The 17,104-nt window shown below is 36.1% G+C and overlaps 1 protein-coding gene across 1 annotated transcript in view; it reads right to left on the bottom strand.

Annotated features, from left to right (window-relative positions):
• The window catches only part of Abca12 (ATP binding cassette subfamily A member 12), a 157,144-nt gene extending 140,546 nt beyond the window's left edge, over positions 1-16,598 (bottom strand). The window contains exons 1-2 of the mRNA XM_027941876.2: positions 16,530-16,598; positions 4,483-4,576 (exon numbers count right to left, since the gene is read on the bottom strand). Coding sequence (XP_027797677.2) covers positions 4,483-4,576; positions 16,530-16,598 — 163 coding nt within the window. The remainder of the gene's footprint in view (positions 1-4,482; positions 4,577-16,529) is intronic.
• Between the last annotated feature and the right edge of the window lie 506 nt (positions 16,599-17,104).

Genomic DNA, 17,104 nt, shown 5'->3' with positions numbered 1-17,104 from the left:
GGGAAGGTGCTAGAGATTGAATCCCAGGGCACTTTACCACTGAGGTATATCCCCAGCCCTTTTTTATTTTGAGAAAGGATCTCACTAAGTTGCTGAGGGCTATCTCAAACTTGAGATTCTCTTACCTCAGTCTCCCAAGTTGTTTGGGATTACAGACATGCACCACTGTGCCCGGCTTTTGCCTTAGTTTTTTCATCATTAAAATAGTTCAAAGAGATGATGTGATACTAACTAAGGTAATATATAAAAGTACTCAGCACAATAACTTACACAGTAAGGATTTAAAGAAATGTTACCCCATGTTAATTATTTTTCTGCACACTGAAAACAAAACGTATGCTTTGGGAGTCAAAAGACATGCTAGAAGCTTTAGGTGATCTTGCACTTAACAAAGCCATTTAGTCAGATTTGGTTGGATGGTGCTTAGTATAACCCCGGGATAATGGAAATTTGAATATAATTCAATTCCATTCTGCTACTAGCTCCTATTTTCTAATGTGGGTTTTCCTTATCCTCTGAGGAAGCAGGGATGTTAAAAAGTAAGTCTTGGGCTGGGGATGTGGCTCAAGCAGTAGCACGTTCGCCTGGCATGCATGGGGCGCTGGGGTTCGATCCACAGCACCACATACAAATAAAATAAAGATGTTGTGTCCACCGAAAAATAAAAAATAAATATTAAAAAAAAAAATTCTCTCTCTCTCTCAAAAAAAAAAAGAAAGTAAGTCTTGAGGTATTTGGGGTTTAACTGAGTGTCAAGACAGATGTGCATGGAATAATTTCCATTATACTTTTAGTGATATTTTCACTAGCAATTGAAAAAACATTGTTTTCATTAATGTCACAAAAATATGACTACTTGTTCAACATGGCTGCAGTGTGTGTGTGTGTGTGTGTGTGTGTCTGTGTGTCTGTGTGTCTACTTATCTCCTGTGGCAGGATTTTACCATTCTTGAAAAACACTGCAATACTTAGAAACTGCTTGCCTGGACTTTCTTGGGTATGTAGTATCAAAAGAAGACAGACTCCTGCACGTTTTGCCTTAGTCTAAACATATTTGAGGAGGTTCATGTTGTTTGTTTGCCTTTGCTCCCAAGCCTATGGGCTTTAAAGTTTGCCTCTAGACAAGCCACTGCATGAGGATATTGCAAGAAGTTGGAAGGACTTCAAACTTGGTGCTTTGGCCCACTGCCACCCCGTGTGAACACTCAGAAAGCATCAGGGCCTGCCTGCCTGCCAGGCTGGAGAGGTTTTCTTTACCTGGGATTTGCAATTTGCAGAAGCTAGTTACCTAAGTTGTTTGTTGCAACACAAAAGGAAGGGAGTGAAGACAGATGATATGTATTATACTATGGATTGGCATGCACAGTGACAGGGGTTCACTCACCAAAAATCCAGACTTCTCTAGGTGCCCAACAGCCAAAAAGACTCAGCAGGGCTTTTTCCCATCACTAATTATGTTTTTCTGAATAATTTGTCAAGCTATGCAGACCTGCCAAGCTTTACAAAGAGCAGAATATGCCCATGGGATTATAACTCATTCTCATCATGGCCAAGTTTCAGCTAGAGGTGTAGTCTAAAGTTCTATCTTAATTTTTTTTTTAATTGCCCAACAAACACTACAGACCAGAAATGACTTGAACTTTCAAACAGGACATGATTTTCATGATGCTACACCAGGGTGACAAAGAATTAGTCAGATGGAGGGTGCATTCTACATAAAGTGCTCATAATGATGATAAATGAGAAATACATTGAAATGCACCTGTTCCCTGTATTTCTTGATTTCATGATAGAGACAAGTAAGAGGGGTTCATATTTTTAATTTCTAATGTTTAGTCCTCTTTTACTAAATCTAAATTAAACAACATGAAAAATGAGTACTAACTCCTAGATATAATAAATGTGAATCCAGAGGCTCAAAACCAGATACTGGAGCCAGTCTGCCTGGGCTCAGATTCTGGCATCACCACTTATAAAGTGTGCAACTTAGTCAAGTGACTAAGCTTCTCTGTGCATTAGTGTTTCAACTACAAAGGGCATAATTCAGTTACCACCTCAAGAAATTATTATTGTTTATTAGCCAGTTTTAATCTTTCAGCATCATAAATAGAAATGAGAAACAAAGAAAAACAAGAACCACTTTGAAAACCAAGTAAAAATACCGAAATCTAAATTGGAAGTTATTCCCCCTCTATCACCAGAGGAAAAAAGTAACTGCTTCTTTACTAGTTTTGGGTTCTCTGGATTGCTCTACAGAACAGCAGTTTTATACAATTACAACTCAATGTATGTTTTATACTTTGTTGATAATAAGTTGAAACTGCAGGCATCATTTTTATTTGGCTCTTATTTATCCAAGTAAAAATTTCCAGACCTAGGAAGAATTAGTATGTGAGGGTAAGATTCAATAGAAATCTCCTAGACAAAGAATAAGGAAAGATGGTCTATAATATGTTTCTGTCCTATGCCACACAACGATTGAGTTTTGGCAATCTACAATCTCTCTGGGTTCCAGGTTTCTCATCTATAAGGCAACAGGGTCCTTCCCATTCTGATAACAAAACAATGAACTATTTTTTAGACTGAGATCTATGTAGTCTAAGAGACTATACTTGCAGTGTTGAAACTATTCTGTAATTTTGTTCTCTCCTAGCCTCAGATTTAATCACTTGATGTCTAATTATTATTACAGTATGATAGGCACACAGTAAAAAAAAATCATTATTCATCTCCTTTCAAATGATGTGCTTTTTATTCACAGTCCTCTAGATCAAGTTTAGGAGTCACTTGTCACATCGTTTCTCATTTTCTCTTCCTAATTTAGTGGAATTAGAAGAGCTCTAGGGCTAAGGATATGGTTTAGGTAGAGAATTTGCCTGGAATGTGTGAGGCCCTGGGTTCAATCGCCAGCGCTCTTAATAATTTTTTTTTTTTAAACAGAGCTCTCCATGATTTTTCTCCATATACCTCTCAATATTAGAAGGTAGCACCGATAAGTTTAAGACTATTCATTCCCAAACTCTCTTCAAAGTTACACAAGAGGAAATTGAAAAACCTGTTTAAAAAAATAAGAAATTGGTGCAAATGAGCTGTTGAAAGGAGCTATTAAAGTCCTACCACTATCGTTAGCAAACTCATCATTAGCATTGTAAACCAGAGTATTTCAGAGCATTTGTCCTACTTCCATGTTGAATCTATTATTTCTGAAGTCCATACCTTACTTACCAATCTTGTAAACTTAAGATAGAAAAGAACACATAGATTCCAACAGTACACAATGAGATCAGTCTGTCTTGAAGAACTGACAGGGGCACGCGCTCACACACACACACACATACACACACACACTATGAAGAGAATAAAATTGTCCTGTTTTTATAGTAACTTAACAAAAGCTGATCAACTTTATATAATGACATGTGCAAAAGTCCTTTAGAAATAAGGTGCTATTCAAATGTAAGAAATTATTTATTATAGCTCTAAGAGTTTACAAGCTCTACGCTAATCGAGTTGATATTTCTTTTGAATTGCCCTATAATGTGTGATTCAAGTAGACTCTGCCACAGCTCTCCTCTTATGTTTTTCAGGACTAGGTAATTGAAAAACACTGCCCTTATTTTTAAAATCACTAGCTTGCTATTGTCTTTACAAAGTAATTCAGCATTGTATTATTTTACATAACCAATTACTATAATTCACTTGAAATACAAATTGTTTAACAAAAATTAACATATAATGAACAATTTTTTGAAACTTGAAACAAATCGCTTGACTTTTATTCCTCTACTTAGAAAACTTGTTCCAAAGGGATAAAAAACAAAAGCAAATGCAGCATTGGTCAAATCTCTGGGTTTGGAAAACTCATTTGCTCCAGTTCTAAGGTCGTTTTAGAGTCCTCTCGGCATTTCCATTCTGGATCTAAAAGAAAATAATGAACCGAGTTGGGCATCCTGCCCATTTTATAACTTGGCAATGATTAAATGTTACTGAAACAGCACTAATTAGAAAACAATCTTCTTTGAAACTAAACGTGTTGACACATTTACAACACTCTGTGAAGAGAGAAGAGAGTTTTATAGTCCTCTGAATTTCATTTGTCCAGTTGATCAAACACAAGTCTGTGGTTTCTACTACAAAAGTACAGAATGATCTAGCCTGATACTGCTGCTGGCTTATGCTGCACATATCAGGGTGAGATTTGTGATATAAATAATAAAAGAGTCAAAATTTTATGGAGATTTAAATATTCTGGTTCCAGCATGCTTCGGACTTTTCTAAATATTACAACTTTTCTAATATTACAAATGTAATTTTTCTGTTTGAAAACTGGGAGAAAACCCATACAAACACTTTCAAGTAGTTTTTTCAAGTGAAAAAACTACTCCAAGAAACAAATTTTAGAACAAGACATTGAAGTGGTACCCCAACAACTTTTAAACAGCATCCCAAAGTGAGGGAAACAAATAAATCTCATCTACTTACAAGTTGGTTTTGCTGTTGGAGGAAATTTGGTCCGGGTAATAGCCAAAATTATGAAAATAATGACTGGCCATAAGATCAAGACAAGTGTCCAAAGCTGCAAAATAAAAAATCATAGGAAAAATTGTTAATCAAGTTCTTGAGTCAACAAAACAAAACAAAAACAAAACCCTGAGTATAAGAGGTATGTTACATCATAATATACCAAGGTGGATATTTGACTCTCCATAAATATGGTTATTAAGAAAGGAATGAGAAACTTTTAAAAATACAAGAGACTTTACAAGAATGATTGCTCCAGGATTAACACCTTGAAATGTTCTTCTGAAGTTTCCTTTCTGGTCACCTGTTATGACTATCTCAAGCGTGACTATCTTAAAATTCAAATCTAATTGGTAACTTCCTTACTTAAAAATCTCTGAGATTCAGGAGGCTGAGGCAAGGGGACCACACATTCAAGGTCAGCCTCAGCAATTTAGTGAGGTCCTATGCAACTTAGCAGGACCTTGTCTCAAAATTAAAAAAAAAAAAATGGTTAGGGATATGGCTCAGTGGCAAAGCATTCCTGAGTTGAATTCCCAGTACCCCTCTCCCACCAAAAAAAAAAAAAAATTATGTGAGTTTCTCAGATGATTCTTAGATAAGAATAAACATTCAAAACAGAACATATGAAACCCAGCATCATTTCAACCCATGCCTGTCTTACTACTTCCAATGTGAGTATTCTGTGCTCAGCCACAAAGCCCCAAATGGCTCCATAAATAATGTTGAGCAAATCAGTAAATTAATAAACTAACAAAATGAATAATTGAGTCAATGAGCAAGTGAGCCAACAGGAATTTGAAGTTCTCTACAAACCTCCCTATGCCACTGCAATATTCTGTATCTGCTTTCACCATAGAACTTCACATATTAGAGTCAACATTTTTGGGGGGGATGGGGGGAAGCAGAAGGGGGGGCAAGAGCAGCGAGTGGTTCCCAAAATAAACAGGCAGCTCTTATGACAATAACAGTTTCTTATTCACCCCTGAATTTTCATTACCTGGTACAAAATAAATGCTCAAAAAACGCATACTGCATGGAAATTTAAACTTCTATTAGAGATTTTCACTTTAAGGTGCATTAGCAGCCGCTATTCCTTCTTATGTTGACATGATTCAGTTTGAAAGTCACTAACTGCTTAATATTTTATATACCTATAAAATCGGCTCCAGAGCAGTGAAAAAACATATTCACAAGAACATTAACTGTAACACGCAAACAGTTACAATGCTCAAACTAAACGATAGAGAACACACCCAGCCCCTATTCGATAAAATTAGACTTGGAACTCTGCTTCTGTTACTTCTGTGGTCACACTTGCTATCTTTCCTCCCCTACTTTTCAGAGAATTTTGGCTTCTGCCAAATCTATTTCTGCCTTGGGCTTTTCAATGTTCTGAAGCAAGCCAAACCCATCAATTATTGATCCTTCAATAACTCCTAGACTAAATTTTCAACTAAAATCCCCAACACGTGTCTAAGACCACTATTCTCTTTACTAGTAGGCTTGTTGCCAACTTCTTAGACTTTGAGTAGAGGGACAAGTTTTAAAAAGTAGAAGAAGTTCAATGGAGATGGAAGGAAGTTTAAGGTGTTTGGTTTGATCTTAGCTGAAATGCTCCCAGGTAAGACAAATTGCTTGATATGAAACAGCATTTCTCAGACATTTGTGAACATGGAAATCATTTGGGATTTTGTAAGCATGAAGATTTGAATTGAGTAGATTTTAAGTGGGGCCTGAGATTCTTTATTTCCAGCAAACTCCCAAGGGTAGGTGATGCTGCTGGTTCATGGACTACACTTTGAGGAGAATGGAAGTAGATGTATGCCACCTTCCCCAACTAGCAGGATTGTTTATAAGGTCCTGTAATGTTTTTGTTATAAAGTTTCTTTGAGATCGTCTAGTGGATAGAATTCGGGGTATATTAAAACAAACAAATTTGCTTTTCAATGCTTTGATAGTTGAATTTCAATATAATTATTGTTATTTGTAATCTTACTTTTTTTCATTTTAATTTTTGAATTTAAAAACATTATTCTTAGAAGGGCCATAGGTTTGACCAGATTGCCAAACATATCTATAGCATCAAATATATTAAGGATCCTTGATCTGACCCAACTCCCTTGTTTTATTCTCTGGGTGTGAAAAGCTAGCATAACTTGTCCAAACTCACATATGCAATTAGGAAGCAGACAGGGGACAAGGATCTGATCCCAAGATACATAGCCAGGAATTTTTGTAATTATTCTGCTGCTCTAAGAAGCAAAGAAGAAAGCATTACAGAGAGTGTATTGGAAAAAATATGATTGCCATAGAAATAAAAGCTGCTATTACTCCAGCCTAGTTTCTGAAATGGCTGAAATTTAGAGTCTCTTTTTCAAAGATCCTGGATAAAAGTAGATAATATTTTATGAGTCTTATTTGAAATGTAGACTATAAAGAATTAAGGTTAAAAAAATTAACACTTGTAGGTTTATCAGTTTGGTATTTGAAGACATAGTTATTCCTTAAAGCAAGCATTCCTCTGAGTAGGTTTAGTGCCCCACTGCTGCTATTAGGCATGTCTATTCCTTTTCTATGGGAACCCTGTGAGAATTCAGAGATTGAGATCAATTCTACCAACCCAAATAAGCAACCACGTTCAAATGAAGGTCATATACTATGGGATATTTTTTAAGTTATTTTTTGATTGATCTAACTTCTTATATTTTAATGAAGATTTTTCATAAATTTTGAAATTAGTTTTAGATATCTTTTAAACCCAGACAAAAATGCAGTCTAAATCAGAAAAGTTTAAGGCAATTTAGGCTTTGTTAAAGGCAAAAATCACAACATGCCCACAAACAAATCTATCATCATAAGCTCTCCCTGGGATTTTAGGTTAAAGTGAGTTGAGAACTTCACTGTATACTAATTTTAGAGGGATAATAAGTACAAAGCTCTCCACACTGTGATCTTGGGAATGTTAAGTTTGACAAATTAATCACAGAATCAAAAAAAAAATAAACAAAATTTAAATTTTCATAGCTGCAGGATTGATCTTAACACCAATTCACATATTATCATAAGAAACATAGAAAGAAGCAATGTAAAGGATCCAAATACCAACCAATGAGTTATGACTTTTTAGTTCACTTGTTTGGAGAAAGGGCTAATATATTGATTTTAACTGTATAGACCTAAGAGCTACATAAACACATAGAATAAAGCAGGTTTTAAGGTTTGGTATATTTGCTGATATTTTAATTATCTCATACTACCTCTATGCCTCATTTGCATTCCATTCCCATGCATTCTTGGCATCTAAGGGCATATGCACACTGAATACTTCACAAGACCCTTGGGGGGCTAGTCTTTGTGCTCTTTGATTTTTCTCAGGTTTATATTCTACTGACATATCCCATTCTGTTCCTTCTCTTCTCCTTCCCATCCTGGACAATTCAATTCAGAAGTCCTTAGGTGATTAAGGTGGGAGGATTGGAAGTCTAAGGTCAGCCTCAAAAACTCAGCAAGACCCTCAGCAACTTAGAGAGACTCTGTCTCAAAATAAAATGAAAAATGAAAAGTGACGAGGATGTGACTCAGTGGTAAAGTGCTCCTGAGCTCAATACCCAGTACAAAAAAAAAAAAAAAAAAAAAAAAAAAAAGAAAGAAATAGATAAAAAAGAAGAAGTCCTTAGTTGGGATCCAACAAGGTAAACTTCCACACAAGGACTGGGGCAGCCACAGAGGCCCAGTGAAGGAAGTGGACCTCTAACAGAGTGAAGAGGACTTGGCAATGAGATGGGAAAATGTGAGTGACAGAGCCCAAGTGGAATGAAGAAGACACCAGTGCAGGGACAGAGGACAGAGACAGCAGCAGGTAACTGGTTTTGTATGAAGTTGATCAGAAAACCCTCCACCAGAGGAGCATGCTTCTCACTGTCCATCAGGGGAATTACAAACATGGAAAAAAAAAAAAAACTAGAAAAGAATTCTGTAGTGTTGGGTGAGAATCAACAATATGGGCATAAACTCCACATTTCTAAAATATATAAAGAGGCTTAAATGTAGGTAAGTGCACATTCCTTATTTCCTACTTTCCTATTTTCCAGTTCCACAGGTTCTGCCACATTTTGTACCTTTTGTCCCAGCCCTGATAACACTCACTCTTCCAACAAACTCTAGTTTCTTTTAGTGACATCTGGGAAGTAGGTGTGACCGTTATTATTGAGATGTCATTATCTGTAGGCTTGACAGAGTTACAGAATAGATACAGAATAGGGGAAAGATAGATGATAGATAGATAGATAGATAGATAGATAGATAGATAGATAGATAGATGATTTAGGTAGATTGATGGGTAACAGAGATGCTGCTTAGAGATTGCCAAAGAATGATGAGAACACATCCAAGTACACAGATGCCAGCCTCTGGTTAGATCTGAGCATCACAAATTTGACCCACCAGCCAAAGTATTAAAAGACAATTTGATAATAAAAAGCCTAAGTGAATAAAGTAGAAGCCATAAGTCTATGCAGATATGAATAAATTCAAAAGCAAGCAGAAGAATTGAAAGCTTAGTAAGTACATAGTCTCAAAATACTTTGCCACAAAATGGGGCAACTTGACGTCATGTGCCATCTGATGTGATGCAGTGGGCGGAAGACAGCATTGCCTCTGTGACGTTCTTGATATTCTGATAATCTCGGCTCTAAAAATGAAGAAACAACAGATGCCATACAAAACAACTGCTCTTGAATGTTCAAGAATACCAGGGTTGTAAAATTCAAGGAAACGCCAAAAAAATGTGTTACATGCTGGACGAAACCAGAGGCTTGAAAACTAGCAGCAGCACATGATTCAGAACTTGAGCGGCCCCAGTTCTGGCAATTGGTAAAATGTGAATTAAGTTGGAGGATTTGATGGTGGTACTGGTATGCTGGGTTGTAGGGAATGCACACAACAGTGTTCAGAGCAATGGAAACCCATCTCAAAAGGCTTTAGAAAAAAAATATTTTAAATTTGAAATTCTTAAAAAAAAAAAAAAAAGGTTTAGACGTAATTTGAAAGATCTGTGAATATCTTTTGGAAAATCCAGACTCAATTTTAAAAAATAAAGCAAAAGATGAAAGAACTGGAGAAGGGTTTAAAAACAAATAAGCTTCATATCCAAGAACTCTACTACTGGAGGCAGGTGTTAAATTTGGGGGAATTAATGATGATACCAGGGTACATTCCAGGAATGTTGCAGTCGATGAATTCATCTGCCCAAAATTATGAGTTTAAATCTTAAGCAACTCTTTGAATCCATCAAATATAAATTCACTCTAAAATTGCCATTTAGAACTGATCTGGAGTGTCCATTAACAGAATTAAATTACCTAGTAATATTTGTGTCTGCATTTGCAAAGAACTACTGTGTCGAATATTTGAAACTCTCACAAATCTAATTTTCTGAAAAATCTGGGCAAATCATGCACCATTACCCTGTCAGACCCTTTATTCTAATTCCTGCAAATCCATTTGGTTCAATTTGTGTCTGCCATTGTTATTCTTTTCTAATCAGTTTCACTAAAACATAAATAAGAAAATAAAGTCCAGGGGACTTTTATATTAATAAATATTATTGCACAGTTTAAAATTTGAAGAAAGCACTTTAAAATATAATTTGGAGACTCCATAAATTTAATTACTATATCTTGATCTTCCTAGAATATGGGTGACAAACAAACTAAATTAATGGAGGTTGCTGTCTATAGCTCACAAATTTTGTTCTTGGCTTCAACATGACCGATGCATTAAAGAAGGACACTTGATACACTCCACATAGCCACATTAACTGTTTTGCCCCTATAGGTATATAAGTTTGTGTCCCTTGCATGGGGAGGTGGGGGAGTCGGGAGGGTTTGAACTTGATTATGTCAAAAATCAATGACACTGACTATAAGTACAGTTACCAAATTTCAATAGGGTTTATTTGCCCAACACTGAAAACAAACAAAAATAAAATGACTTAGCTAAAGAGTTTTCATTCCCCTCAGTATTATCATAATCTTGGAGTCTTAAGGAAACTTAAAAATGCAATAGTCATCTATATAAGGTTTGCACCATCATTAATACACAGAAAATTGTTGAGCACAGACTGTGTACCAAGCACTGAGGATAGAAAAATTGAGGTTTTCAGTCTCTCGAGGAAGGGAAGCAATTTTAAAAATCACGACAGAATGTAATGGATAAATGCTATGAGGCAGGAAGTACATAGAGTGTGAGAGGAAGATAGATCAAGGAAATGTGAGTCTAAAACCCGACAGATGAAAAAGAGGGTGAAGAAAAGGTATGCATGTTAGATATCTTTGCATGTGAGAAGGAAGTAGAAGTCTTCAAGCAGAAGAAACATGGATGAAGACTCAGAGATAAGAAGGAATATTCCAGGTATAGAAATAAAGACAAAACTTCCAGTGCATCAAGAGGTAGGGAAACATTGCTACCATGTGGCTGTCCAACCTCTATTTGAATGCTTCTAGTGACAGGAGGTTCATTACCTTGTAAGACTACATCAGTGGACAACTCACATTGTCTGATGTTTTTGCTCATATTAAGGTGGAATCTTCTTCCCATGCTACACTCATTTTTCTTAGTTTGCTTTCCCCTTCCCCATGAGAATTCTGCAAGTATTTGAAGAAAGACAATCTTCTTTCCTCCTGGGTATCATCAACAATTCTCTATTAAATCTTGTTTCAAAATATCTTCCCCAGGATGAATTCTTGTTGCTAAGTGATTTTTTTATAATTAGTGTCAGAATTTGATGTCATACTCCAAATGATAATAGCTAATATATATTGACTGTTTAAAAAGTGCAATATGCTGTTGAACACTCAACGTGCATCATCTCATTTAACATAACAAGCTCATTTTCTCTCCCAGATGAGAAAATCAAATCTTGAAGAAACAAAATAATCTTTCCTTCCAGAAACCACTAAGCTATATAGAGCTGGTGTTTAGACCTAGAGCCTGCCTTTAGCATCAGCACAGTTAACCATTAAGCCATAGAGAAAAACCACTACAGCAGAGACTGCTGGCTCTCGTTGATCTGAAAATTATGCTTTTATTAGTTCAGCCTTGGGACTAATAAAATAGTTTTAAAATTATTTCAATGTTAGAGAGCATTGAAAGTCATTTAAAGGTCTTCCTGGAATCGAGAATTATTACTTTTTATTACAAACTTGAAAATAAAAATTGTCCAACCTTCCATACCATAAAGTCTCTTCCTTCCTCTGATATTCTATCCTCTGATATTTATTTTTTCCATATAAGATAGCATGGCTGTTATTTGATAGCAACAAGAGGATTCCAAGGTTCTCATCTTGAAATAAGAGCTTGGTACCTTAGATCTGGAATCAACCTCAGTTTAGCCCCCAAAATGAGAAAATACAAGTGGCCTAGTACTCTCCTTCAGTTGGGTTTTCTGCTCTTTGACACTGTCTTCCATAAATACAGGACTCATCTGAAAACTAGGACTCAGATTTTTTTCTGAATTCCATGCTTATAGCTTACAATGCAATTTTAGAGATGGGTGAATTTTCTGTGATGTCTATGAAAACAATACAATGTATATTGGAAAGTAAGCCAATTTATTTCTCTATCTCCCATTTCTGAAACACCTTCATCTCTTTACGTATTATTCATTGACTAAATTTTTAAAAATCCATGTGTCCACTATGTGTCCAGCATGATAATCAATAGATAGAACTAAAACTGTTGAGCAATTAAAAGGAATAAATGGTCCAGATTCAGAAGAGATAAATGTGTTTCATTTGCCTACTGGAACATTTGACCACATAGTAGAGAGAATTGTGCAGGACCTAGTTTATTTTAAACTGGTTTAGAATTAAATTTGGAATTAGTATTTAATACTAAATTGTTCCAAAATAAAAATTAATATACAGACCAATCTGCTTCCAAAATTTGAAGCTAAGACTTTCTTCCTCTTTTTTTTTTTTTTTTTTAGTTACTGTGAAAAGAGGTTGTTTGAATAAGGTGGGGATTTGGAGAGAAGAGTCAAGTTTAATTCAAAATGTCAGAGATAGCAGGAGTGTCCATGAGAGCCATTTCTAGCATCAACTGAGTTAATGTGAGAGGCACTATCAAAATAGTTACAACAGAAAATAATCCACTGACATTAGTTATTTCATTCAGGTCAAAAATTTAGAATTAGAGTTCACTTCCATCAAGATCTGAAGTCCCTCCTTGATGGGTCTTTTCAGGACCCATTTTCTTAGGGAAAGATAAACCTATCTTGTGTTATCTAGCCTTTCAGCCTGCAGCTCTTTGCTGTCCCAGGACTGCTTCCTGTCATTAGCTAGCATCTCTTTAGGAGAGCCTCCCTATTGCGAAGCATCTCCTCTGGATTGTATCTTCATTTTACCATTATTTGTAGAGTTAAATTACAAGCCCAGCAGGGTAGCAACTACATCCAATTGATTTTGTATAACACCTAACATTTCTCTTGGTCCTTTTTTTTAAACTCTTCTTTACTATTCACTTTTTTCCAATATAATTAACAATTGATATCAACACAGATATTTTAAAATTGCAATATCTACGACCTCCTTAGCAGATATGGTCTCTTCTTTGGTGGGATGTACTTTGAGCAGGGATCAGAGAATATTGTGAAAGGAAACTCAGCTCAGGAACAGTAGAATAGAGGTAATGCAAAGAATAGACTCAGGACTGGGGAAGTCTGACTTTGATCCTTCAATTCCATGATGTGACCTTGGACAAATCCCTTGAGTTCTTAATTGTAAAATTAAGTCAATTAGATAATCCAAATATTCCAGAATTCTAGTCTTTGATTTTATAAAAGGAGAGATGTTTACTTCAAGAGTCATTTTGAGAGAGGTCAACCTCAAAAATTGTAGCCAGATTCAACATTATTTGTTCTATTTATTTCTGACTATATAACTTTTGTAATTCTTTTCTCATTTTTCTATTCCCGCATATACTTTTACAATAAATATACTTCCTCCAAAACCCTCAGTCTACCTTAAATTTTTTATATTTTTTTCTTTTTCTTTTTGTATATTATGTGTTTCTCCATTAAAAGATCCCCAACTGTCCTTCACAGACTGTTCTGCCTACCACCTTGCTATGTGATGGAATCTGTTTCAAGTTGTCATGGTGATGATGCAGACATTTTTCCTTAACATTCATTAGGGATAGTACATTCCCTGTGTCACAAAACTTAATTTCTATTTGTCTGGATATAAAAGTTTATTTTTAAAGTACAATTTCCAGGATGATATATAAATATCAGATAAAAATGTGTGCATCTTAAGCGACTGCTTGATGGTACCCAAGTCTAGTTCCTACACAGGGATTAGCTCCTCTCCTTAAATTTCCATGCACCTCCTTTTCACATTCCTGTCTTCTAATTTACCTCTATTTTCCTCTTTTCACGTTTTAAAAATTTTATCTTCCTGGTGATTTATGATCCTAACTTCAAGACCTCTTCTTTTCTCTAAAGTGTGAAGTTTCCTATCACCTACTATCCTTTCCACCTGTGTCTTTGAGTCAGTCTCCTTTCCAATACTGAAATGGAGCTAGACCCAGGCAAATCTGTGATGAAAGCAATGTCTCTTTCTTTGCCTGCCTGTTCTCCACTCGGAATTGCCCTTCTTTCTCCTCTTACCACACCATATTCTATAGGTGTCTCTTGTCCCTCTGGAGGTTCCTAATGGATTCTTGTCTCTCTGTAGGGTCCTAATGGCCTTCTGAATTTTACCAAATCCTGGGTTTTTTCTAACCTCATTTTCTATAACTAAGATTTTTCTGTCCTGAGCCCCATTCTCTCAAAGTGCACGTAAGATTGGAATCATTCCATGTTCCAGAATTAATTATTAGCTCATTTATTCCCCTGCCCCAGGAAAAGTGTAATTTCCAGATGCTTTTTAGGGATTTTTGCTGCAGGGGAACAATGTATCACATATAATACATGTGTTATCATGGACAATTATTATGGTATCATGGGAATCATATTTAGCATATCTGATTACATCTCCTTTAAGTATGCCACCATGTCTGGAGGAAACTGAAATAGAGAAAAATTCCAAAGCATCAACAGATACCCACTACTTTATATATAAGAAAGGAACTTCCCATCATAATTTCTAAGAATAAAATTTCTCAATGAAAAAAAAAGTTATTCATTTGAAGTTCTTGGAGTTCTTCTTTTTCTAAAGTTTTAGGAATTGTAAGGAACACATACCACCTCAAACCTTGTTTATCAGCAATAACAGTCCTCAGTTCCTCCATGCTTTTATTATATATCTATATCTATCTATCTATTGATATGTATGTATATATATCTATATATATATCTCTATCTCTCTCTCTCTCTCTCTCTCTCTCTCTCTCTCTATATATATATATATATATATATATATATATATATATATATATATATTGTTGATAGACCTTTATTCATTTATATGTGATGCTGAGAATCGAACCCAGTGGCTCACACATGCCAGGCAAGTGCACTACCACTGAGCCCCAGCCCCAGCCCTGTTTTGATTCTTAACTATTGGATTTTCCATCACTTCTGAACTTTTTGTCAATTTCTTCCTCTCTCCCACGCCCTTACCCCAAATTTCCTTTCATCATTAATCTGAATAAAATGACACACACATTGCCCCCAATCCCTCACTAGTATATTTGTTAAGTGTTTCACCATTTATAAAGCAATTTTAAATATATGAGCTCATGTAGGTCCTTCCACCCTAGAGGGTAGATGCAGCAGACCTCGTGCCTATTTTACAAGTGGGAACCTAATGCTTAGAGAACTTGTCATATGCTATGTAAGCCATGGGCGGAACACTGGCAGGAGCCCAACTCTTGTGCTCCGACTCTTTCCCTGCCAAATGCTACCCAGAAGGAACCACGTGATAATTATGGGGAATTTGTCTTTTATGCTCTTTTTACAGTTAACAAACAAAAATGTTAATGATTTTCTAATTTTATGTCTAGCACATCTAAGAAATCACATGACACCTTATGATTTTTAACCCTGGCCATCAAATTCATAAAGGTGAATGACCATCTAATTCCTTCTCTTACTACATATATCAGAATACTGAGCAAGCCTGAAGTGAGATAAGGTACATAGATAAACGTTGGTTTCTCTGATGCATATTATTTGCATATTATATTACACAACTGAGGCTGGAAATTCCTACTTTAAAGTTAAGCATATTGAATGTCTTTTCCCCTGGATTCCAAATGTTCTTCTGAATATATGACAATTCACAGAAACATATTCCTTCCTCAGTCTCCTTGAACTCTATCAGGTGAGACTCTAATAGCTAGCTTTGTAATTTAAAAAGGAAACTATTAATGTAAGAGCACAAAAACAATGTTGCAATGACCAAGCGTACAAGTAATTTGGTAATAGTCTTAAAACATCACATACACCGGCACCCACTAGTTTGGCCTTTCCAGTAAATGATTTTGAGATACTGGTTTCTTAAAATCTCTTCCATATTAACAACTTCCAAACTATTTCTTTTCTATATCTTACTTTTCAACCAAACTTTCTATGGTTTTTGATTTTCTAGTACATTTCTTCTCATTTCAAATGATTTTCAAATGGTACTTTACTTTCATTCATCCCATTTTAAACTAAATTCATTAAGAAAAATTCTGAAAGCATGTTGGCCTGAACCCAGAATTCAACACTAGTTCTAATTCAACAAGTAACAAGGCACATCCTTTCCTTTGCCCAGGGCATGTCCTGATTTACTCTTTTAATTTACTGAAATCAAAAGGCTGCTTTGGGGGCATGTTAAGACTCGCCCCATTAGCTAAAAGACAGATGGAGGGATGAATTCTAAACATCCTATTTTCTGCTTTGAAAAATACCTTTTGACTCTTCTTTTTCCCTGTCATTAACATCACATTTTGGGATTGCCTGGAATGTTGTCCTGTGCCCGCAGCCCCCCTACCACCCCCCCCTTTTTTTTTTGACTCACCGGCTGCCTTTTGACCCCTAGCCAATTTTTCCACACCAGGATCCGAAGTTGACGAAACTGGGAAGCCATCCTTCAAACACCCTGAAGGAGAGAGAATCCTCTCTCTTCCTCTACTCCTCAAAAGAAGAATTGTTGCCCCGTCCAACCTGCTGCGTGTCACTGAGCCAGGAGACTTTTCACGGCATAGCTTCTGTGGGAACGGGGCTCTGAAACCCACAGTTCTTCTCTTCCTGATGGATCTTTCCTTTCAGTGAAGCTTTGATGAGGAAGCACTTCTCCACCAACTCTTCTTCCACAACGGGACCCAGATCAGTGTTTTTCAGCAACTTGTGCTTATTTTAAAATGACATCCAGTTGCTGCTCTTTGCATGAAGTCTAGACTCAAAAGAGAATGAGTATCATTCAGATAATGCCCCACTGTAAAGAAAAAAAAAAAAAACAGGTGAACCTACACCTCCTCCTCTCCATGAAATTAACTACCTATCCACACCTTACAGAGCCTGTCACCTGCACTGGACGCGTCATAAGGAATTAGGTGGGACCCTTGCCAGGCCAGTAGGACTTGTCCTACATTC

The sequence above is a fragment of the Marmota flaviventris genome, chromosome 11 (assembly GCF_047511675.1).
Source record: "Marmota flaviventris isolate mMarFla1 chromosome 11, mMarFla1.hap1, whole genome shotgun sequence".
Lineage (NCBI taxonomy): Eukaryota > Metazoa > Chordata > Mammalia > Rodentia > Sciuridae > Marmota > Marmota flaviventris.
Note: the sequence above shows the minus strand (reverse complement) of the source record. Positions and strands in the feature narration are given on the sequence as shown.